The sequence below is a fragment of the Melanaphis sacchari genome, unplaced genomic scaffold, assembly GCF_002803265.2.
Source record: "Melanaphis sacchari strain LSU unplaced genomic scaffold, SCAv2.0 Contig1_pilon_pilon, whole genome shotgun sequence".
Taxonomy (NCBI): Eukaryota; Metazoa; Arthropoda; class Insecta; order Hemiptera; family Aphididae; genus Melanaphis; species Melanaphis sacchari.
The window spans coordinates 5,451,742-5,460,617 of NW_020270976.1; the positions used below are offsets into that span (position 1 = coordinate 5,451,742).

General features: G+C 23.3%; 1 protein-coding gene and 1 long non-coding RNA gene across 2 annotated transcripts; one reads left to right on the forward strand and one right to left on the reverse strand.

The window, feature by feature from the left end:
• Positions 1-3,290: 3,290 nt before the first annotated feature.
• On the forward strand, positions 3,291-5,083 carry LOC112593309. The gene is made up of 3 exons (XR_003114595.1): positions 3,291-3,405; positions 4,373-4,451; positions 5,000-5,083. It is a non-coding gene; the product is annotated as an uncharacterized LOC112593309 (long non-coding RNA).
• An 848-nt stretch (positions 5,084-5,931) lies between these two features.
• LOC112593322 (THAP domain-containing protein 1-like) lies at positions 5,932-6,393 on the reverse strand. The gene is made up of 2 exons (XM_025337706.1): positions 6,271-6,393; positions 5,932-6,175 (listed from the first exon to the last, which is right to left on the reverse strand). The coding sequence occupies exons 1-2, from the start codon at positions 6,336-6,338 to the stop codon at positions 5,947-5,949; spliced, it is 297 nt and encodes a 98-aa protein (XP_025193491.1). The 5' UTR covers positions 6,339-6,393; the 3' UTR covers positions 5,932-5,946.
• Between the last annotated feature and the right edge of the window lie 2,483 nt (positions 6,394-8,876).

Consider the following 8,876-nt stretch of genomic DNA (forward strand, 5'->3'; position numbering starts at 1 on the left):
TTATAGCCTTTAATCAGTTTAATCTTTAATTTGTCTAATTTTCAAAATGTCCATTAATCATAAATGTAGAATTTTTCAATCATATTACATATATATTTGTATGTTATACGTTTTACCAAATTGTATATTATTAAACTCTGGGTGGTACGATTAATGTCTTAATTTTACATTGAAGTGTTTTAATTTTTTTTCATATTAAACACTTTTTTTTTTGGTAGAAAAAATGTTTCGATAATCAGCTTTCTGATCAACAAAGTTTATGATAGCAAATCGTATCTAGTTTATTCGTAGGTTAGTTAAAAGTAGAAATTATCAGTAATTTCTCTTTTAAGCAGATACGTGTATTCTATACAAATACGAAGGAAGAGTAATCATAGGTACGAGCCACAAGGATTATATAAGATATAGCCAGCCAATACAAGTATAGCAGGGGTAAAATTTGTAAAACACGTTTCGTAAGGTCAAATATCTGCCAAAACGTGTAAGGTGACATTCCAGATGAGGGGAGCCGTGTTTTGTTCTTTTAAAAAAATAAGATTCCTCAATGACCCTCGCTGCTGTTCAACATGTTTTAAATGGTGTAGTGAATTACCAGAGAGTAGCGTATGTGTACGAATTGAAATATGAATGTATGGCGAACTACAGGTGTTTATGCCATATGCATCTTGGTTACGGTATTGAAGTAGTTTAATTCTTAGTAGTGCGATTTCATTATTCTGAAAGGTAACGTGTAAAGTTATTCTACTATTGTATATTATTCAGTGTTCAATTGGTACTTTCTAAATGCATTTAATCGTTGTGTAAATACACATGATGTATAAGAATTCACTTGTTTCGCTCGTAGTATTGATATACGTGATTGAGAAGGTATCGACTTCGAACTTCGATGTACGTGACGCAATTCAATTTTAAGTTGATTTAAAACGTCAAATTATTTGGTAATATGCTATGCCTTCTAGTAAGTATCTAAATGTAATGCGTAGAAAGCAAGCAAGCACGCAGCTCTCTTAAATGCCACGATAAAACATGATTTAGTATAGGTATATTCGACTAACCTTTGATCCCGTATCCTGTAAGCCCGTTTAAAAAATCTTTTATTTTATATGCATTATGTTGTTATAAAGTGAGTGTAGATCTTATTTTAATTTTACTTAAGGTTTTAGTTTATCTTGTCTCTGTATTATATTCATTTAATATAATTTATTCTAACATCGTTGTAAAATATCTATACTCTAATACCATAAACGTACATACCTATACTGGTAAGTATATACATCTACTATTTTGTCTAACCATGCTAATACTATTATCGTAATTAAAATATTCCAATATTAAGGTTCTCCTATACTATCGCGAGGTATCATTGAAGTCCAAATGAAATAAAAAAGTTATTAAAAGTCCATACACTAAATTTTTTATAGCATGACTTAATTAATTAGAATAATGTTTTTGTTTTTTTTTTTTGTTTTTTCAAATCTGACTATAACTTTATAAATGCCGTTTGGTGTAATATGAATAATAAAATAAAATATTTTTCCTTAACCCAATTAACTAGGATAATGTTAAAAATAGTTATTTATATTGATAATTAGATATAAATTATGTTAAAGTTTCATTATTTTGTATTATGATGGGTTCGACAATCATAAAATATAATAAATAATCTTTTAATAATAAGAAAAAATAGTTAATTTTATAGCCATATCCGATATTTAAATAATAATAACCCGAGTTCGGGTATAAAGATTAAAGATACACAGAAATACATATTGAAAAAAAAAAGATATAGGTAGGTAGATGAAAACTAGTGAAGAAAATGTGAGTTGATGTTAGGACAATGAAAAACAAGCCATTGACGGTTGTTCTCGTCAATTCTTACTAATGGTTGTAGAAAATAGAAATAGTACTATAAGTACTCTACTTTTGATGTGTATCAGTTGTAGAGAACGTTAGTCTATAAGATAAATTCATGTATATTATTGTGTGTTAATTAAAATTAATTAATTTTTTTTCTTTTATAATCATATTGGACTAAAATTTTTTTGTATATTCATTAAAACGTATTCAAAAATTTTTTTATTTTATAAATGTATGCAATTATATTACAATATTACATAAAATGGTATCATTTATTAAAGTATATACTGTTTTATAAAATACAATTATAACATAATGACACGATGATCTATAAGAAAATGAGACGTTTTTGGTAATAAATAAGTAAACAATAATAATAATAATAAAAAAATTAAGAAACATTGTAAAAAGTCCTTGTGTATAATTGCAATCCATAAATTTTAAATTCTCATGATTTAATTATGTAGTTACATAATTATTTAATGCTAAATAATATAAATTAAAAATTTACATTCACATTAGTTAGAAAAACTTTAATAATAATAATAATAACAACAATAAAAAAGGTGAACAATGTTAGAATCAGGTACAAAATGGCTGGATTAGTTTTGGAGTATAGTGCAAATAAAAAGAGTTACGTAAACATAAATACCAATAAATTATGAATCTAATTATAAAACATTATGATTAGTGATTAAACATATTATGTTTGCATTAAAATAAATTTAAAATTTGTACTTATGATTGCATCAAAATGTTTTGAATTATATGTGTTATAAGTTCATAAAGTTTTTAAAAAGGATAACATTTATTTTAGTTATAGCCTATATGAAACTGTTTCATCGTAGCCATATCATCATTCAGAAAATTTATACCTTGTTCTGGTGAAAATGTACTTCTTATTTTTGGCGAATTGAAATAAAGTGAATAAATGTCTTTAGTACATCTTTGTTTATTTAATATTAATTTCATGATATTATTGAAAATTAAATCTCTTTTTTGTTTCTCAATATCCTGAAATAGTATTGACCACATTGAGAAATTCATATTAAATGTTAATAGAAAATAGTTAAGGTATTTATAACATTTTATATTATATGTATTTATGGAATATTAGGATATATTCTTATACTGATACTGTTATAATTAAATTAGTTATATTTACCACAAACAATCTGTTTTGATTTTCTGTTGGAGACTTCAAAATATTAGAATCCATGCTTTCTGTATAATTACTTATGAATGTGGAATTATTCTGAAACATTTTGTTTACGATTACCTATGTAATACATACATGTTTTGAAGTGTTTAAATTTTAAATACATTTATAAGTATTAACAATAAGGTAAATTACAAAATGAACTAATTTTCTTGGTTATATATTTTTTTTATATTATTGTATTTTGATTTGTGACAAATTGTTTAATAATAATAATATGTTTATCGTTTAAGTCTTACCCTGCTATTGGGTATTTGCTCAAATTCTTTGAAAGCTGGATGTGTTGACATCCTTGGTTCAAGATTTGCAATAAAACTTTTTGTCAACAGGTAACTGTAAAATAAATTTATTTTTACTTTAATAATAGATAATATGGACATATTATGGTTTAATTTATTTTTCATTTTAATAGATTAAACAATATAAAAAGTGTACCATTGATTTTTTCTGTTACAAACATCATTTTTATTTTGATGACATGAATTAAATTCAGATTTATATTCCATTGTCTCATTGTCACTATTTTCATTTTCTTTTTGATATTCATTATCATCAAAGTTAGAAGAACCATAATACTTGATATTTTCTATGGGTTTTTGGTTTTTTTTTACTTTCACATGCCAATATCCTTGATATAATGCTATTTAATATAAATAATAATATATTTAATTATTAGTACCTATTATCAGTTGTACAATCATCATAAATTAGTCTTTGTAGTATACCTAAATTATAACTTGTTTCACGTTCTTGTACCTAGATTAAAATTTTTATATCAATTATAATTAATTGTTTAATAAAAATCTGTATTTATATAAAATATTACCACGTTCTCGTCATTGATTTTATTTACATTCTTAGTTTGATTAAAACGTTTATTAAGACTTGGATGTAATTGAACGTTTCTTCTTTTGAATTGCTAAACAAATAAATATTTATAATATTATATTATTGTATATAATAGCATTATGATATTCACACTACTTCACCACAAAATGTAATTATTAAAACGAAACTTTTGAACACAATAATATAAGATATAAGTGATATATATCACTTATATATATATATATATATATATATATATATATATATATATATATACATTATACTTTAATCAAATCTACTAAGTACCTATATTAGGTAATTGAATAATATGTAATAGGTACTGTAAATTATTAAATTCTAGTATCATATACTGGAATTTAGTATTAGTATAGTAAAAGATAATATAGTATTAGAAGATCAATATGACAAAATGTGCTATAAAAAGAGTATGTAACATTTTTGATATAGCAAAAAACAGGTATCACAAGCTACTTGTGACCTACCCACGGATAAGAGTTAAAGCTCCTTCTTTGGATCAAAAAAAATTGTAAGTGTAGCTAGTTTTTTATTTGATAACATTTTTTTTTTGTTTTCTATGTGTGCTTTTCCAAATTAAAAAAAAAGATTTTATTGGGCCAAACTTTTTTTACCTGATGACCTTTCTTTTTTGATTTCAATGACCATATGTCTAAAAAATTGTATTATTTAAAAATATAAGGCGTTCCATTAAAAATGTGATCGCGACCCATAGTTTGAGAACCTCTAGTCTAGGGCCTATAATAGTATAAATCCGAATCTTCTTTCCACTTCCCCCCCACCACCGCCAAATTTCAAAATCTTGGGACGCCACTGCTTGTGATAAGTATGATAGGTATGGTAATGGTATAAGTACTATTTAAACAATAACAATAATTAGTTTATATTACCTTACACGTTGGGTTACTATTAAAAAAACAAATTTCTATCTAAGTTATTGGTCATCACTATATCAGTAAGAGTTCTCGTTATTTTAATTATACATGTGTTTGCATATAATTATAAATTATTTATATATAAAGTGAATCTTTAATAATTGTATATTTATCTGCTCTGTAGGCTTTCAGTTTTTGGATTCATTTCAGAAAGGAACGCTCAATTTAAGTACAAACAAGTAACATATTATAGTAGGTAAAATATTAATCAAGCGTTAATAATTTATTTTGAATATATAGAAAAATCAAGTTGCATAATAAATACGTAGTATAAATGCTATTTTAAAAGCGTTTATTACATCAAATAAATTATAATATCCAAGTAAGTTAACATTTCATAGATCTATTAATTAAATAAATAAATATAATTATAGGTAGGTACCTATCAATATATTTTTTTTCTTTTGTTATCCTAATCGCAATTACTATATGGCTATAATAAACTTTTCACTTAAAAAAAAAAAAAAAAATAAAAGCTTTTAAGCAACTAAAACATCTAACTACAAAAATGGCACTATTATTTTCAAAAGAAGGCAAATAAAATTTAGAAGAATACCCAAATACCTTGTTGAACAGTTCTACTCATTAATTCATTAATTTTTTTCATTGTTTTTATAAAGAATAACAATTGTTATTATAAAAGTATTGAATATTTATTTTTTAATCTAGAAAAAGTCTTAATTTAAGCACAGAACACGTAAATTAAATTTCAATTATTCTATGATCTAACTATCTCAGTAGCAACAATCCAATATAAAGTAGTCATTATTATAAAATGTTTTCAACTATGTATTAAAACGTTAATTTATAATAATAATTTATTATTAACACTCAAAGGTTGAAAAATAAAAAAGTGTAGTAAGTAGAAACAGTGTAGGTACTTGTTTATGATAGAATTGTAAAAATAATTTTAATACCCGAGTATATTATCTAATAACTACTGTATAACATTTATAAAATAATCATATTAAAATTTCTAATATTTAATTAAATTTTAAGTTTCAATACTAGCAAATAAGAATTAGTAGGTAAATACTAAAAACCAATTCTTTTAAAGTATTAATAATTTAATTATTTATACTTAAATATTAAGTACAGGAATTTTACCGGAACTTTAACTCGGTATTCAATGGATGGGACCGATGTCGGGTTTAAAACACCTTTTCCATGTTTGAATTTATAATCAGACTCGATAAAATGATTGGAACATAATCTGCTGCTTCTTTTAGGCTTCCAGTGAGCTTCCTTTCTCATAAAAGCTATCCACGAAGGCAAAATGTTTAGATTTGTAAGTGGAAATCTAAATAAAATGATAAAAATGTATTGATTATCAAAAATCGACAACAAAGAAAATTGACTTCAAACATTTAGAGTTTGTATAAATTGGATAATTACCTATGCATTTTCACTTTTTTTTTCATGTATCGGCTCCTGCATCCAACTAAACTACACTTGCTGACCATTATTAACGATTTAATGTTATAATTTAAACTATTTAGGTATAAATTTTAAATTAATAAAAATAAAATACTATAACTATATTATATAGGATTTTGTATTGAGCAATATTTGAATTATATGGATATCCTTTGTACTGGAGTTCACCATGCATTGAGGTAACATTTACCTAAAATGATCAATTAATAACTAATAGTAATATAATTGTTTCAATAATTCACATATATAATATTTATATTACACTAAAATATGTATTAAAGAATATGTTTATATACGTTAATAAAACAATCCAATTTCGTATTTCATTTTTTGTACTTAAATTTCTGGGTTAATTGTACATATTATTTGGTGATTAACTTAATTACAAATTATTTGAGTAATTTTAACTACTCAAATATTATAATAAAATTATTAACTGGAATAGCAAATAAAGTTTACGCTTAGTTCGTCGAAATCCGGTTTTTCGACTAAAATATCACTTAATAAGGATTTTAAAAAAATGCCAAATTAATTGACTACGAATATATGTTACGGTTACGTGCTTCTTGACATAAAAATACAAATATAATACTATTGTAATTTGTAAATTTATATCATTTATTTTTTTACTATGAATAATTATTTGAGAGAATAGCTCGTAGCTTTAAATTAGGCTGTTAACTGTCACAGGTCCAATATTTATATATTTTTAAATTAAATTAAAAGCTACTAGCAAAACTTTGAATTGAATATTTAATTTCAAAATTAAACTTAAAATTACATAAACTCGAAGAACATTCAATAAATGTTATTAAAAAGTAGATAGTAAAATAATATGTTCATAGGTAAATCTTACATTCGTATATAATAAATGTATATAAAATGGTACATAGATACATATTTTTTTTAATAAATCATATATATTCATATAAAATTTTTTTTTTTTTTTTGATTGAAATAAATTGCTTTGATTGATGACTAAGTAATTTTAATATATTTACCATTTAAAACGTTCAACTCATGTGTATAATGTTTATTGACTATTGTGTAATATTATTAAAATTTGAATAAAACGAGGTGAAAATAAGGTGTCAGTGAATTTAAAAAAATAAAAATTATTAAAAAAAAGAAGAAAAAAATAAATTTTAAAATATTGAAGTAGGTGTTGATAAGTACGCAGTCAATCAATAAGATATCAACTGGATATAGCATATAGTACCTATCTGTTAAAAAAAATTAAAAGTTAATTTAAATCATTATATAGTCAATGATATATTTTGGCTATATATTTTTAATTAAATATATGGTATAGAGTTTAAATCTTGATTAGGTTATTAATAATAACTGGGTAAACAACAATGATTTTGAATTTGATTAAATTCTAAAATACTTTATTAATCAATAATCATCTACATTTTTAGTTTATTTTATAGAAATGTGAATTTTATAAGGATATAATTTGTATGAATTAGCTTTTAAAGCTACGAGATAATTCTAAATAAATAATAAAAAACTAAAAAAAAAAATCAAAATGTAGATTTAACGCAGGGCTTATCTATAATTATTTGTAAATGAAAAAAAAAACATAAATAAGTATTTTGATTTAAAGTATCGAATTCAGACATGTATTTATGGCCATATGGGGTTATGGAGTTGTAAACAATTTTAATAGAACAGGTACTTTTTAATAATTAGTGATATGTATTTCTGGTTTGCAAATTGTTTTAAAATTGTTAATTGATTTTCTGTGACACTATATTATTATTGAATATTGTAGTATACGAATTCAAAATATCAAGACTAAAATATTTTTTAAGTTATTAATTCCATTAACCATAATTTATACATAATAACGCTACCTACCTTTTTAATAAACTACATTTTATAAACATAATAGAGTTAATATATTTAATATTATAGATAGGTAGGTACTCCGTTTTCTAGGAGAAATAAGAAATTAGACGACTCATACCGATGTAGATTTCCCCTTATAATAAAAATCGGTTTATTTTATTAAACAGATAAAGAAAGTGTTAGCCTACTTGTTCACAACTATTAGATTCTGGATTCACTGGATCAAATTTATTAATTTTAATAATAAGCATCTATGGACACCCACAGACTACGATAAATCTAAAAGCTAAGAAATACGCTCAACAAGTTAACACTATTAAATTGTAAATATAATAAAAAATTTTACAAAGAATTTTTATCAAAACACCAAACATAATAGTAAATATCCCTGCAAATATAAAAACTATTAATAATTATATTTTATATAGATAAGTAGGTACTTTAAAAACAGTGTTGCGCTTAGATAATTTTTTTGTATCTAGATATAGATGCAGATAAAATCAATTTAATCTAGATAGAAATGAGATAATTTTTTTTAAATTTTTTAAAAATCTTATTCTTAATACATGATTTTGTTAAATATTAATACAAATATGGCTATATATTTTAGTTTAAATCACTAATAATTATTTGAAAAATATGCTTAATAATTTAAATGATCATGCCAACAACAGTGTCAATACTTAAATCATTTTCTGAAAAGGAAGACT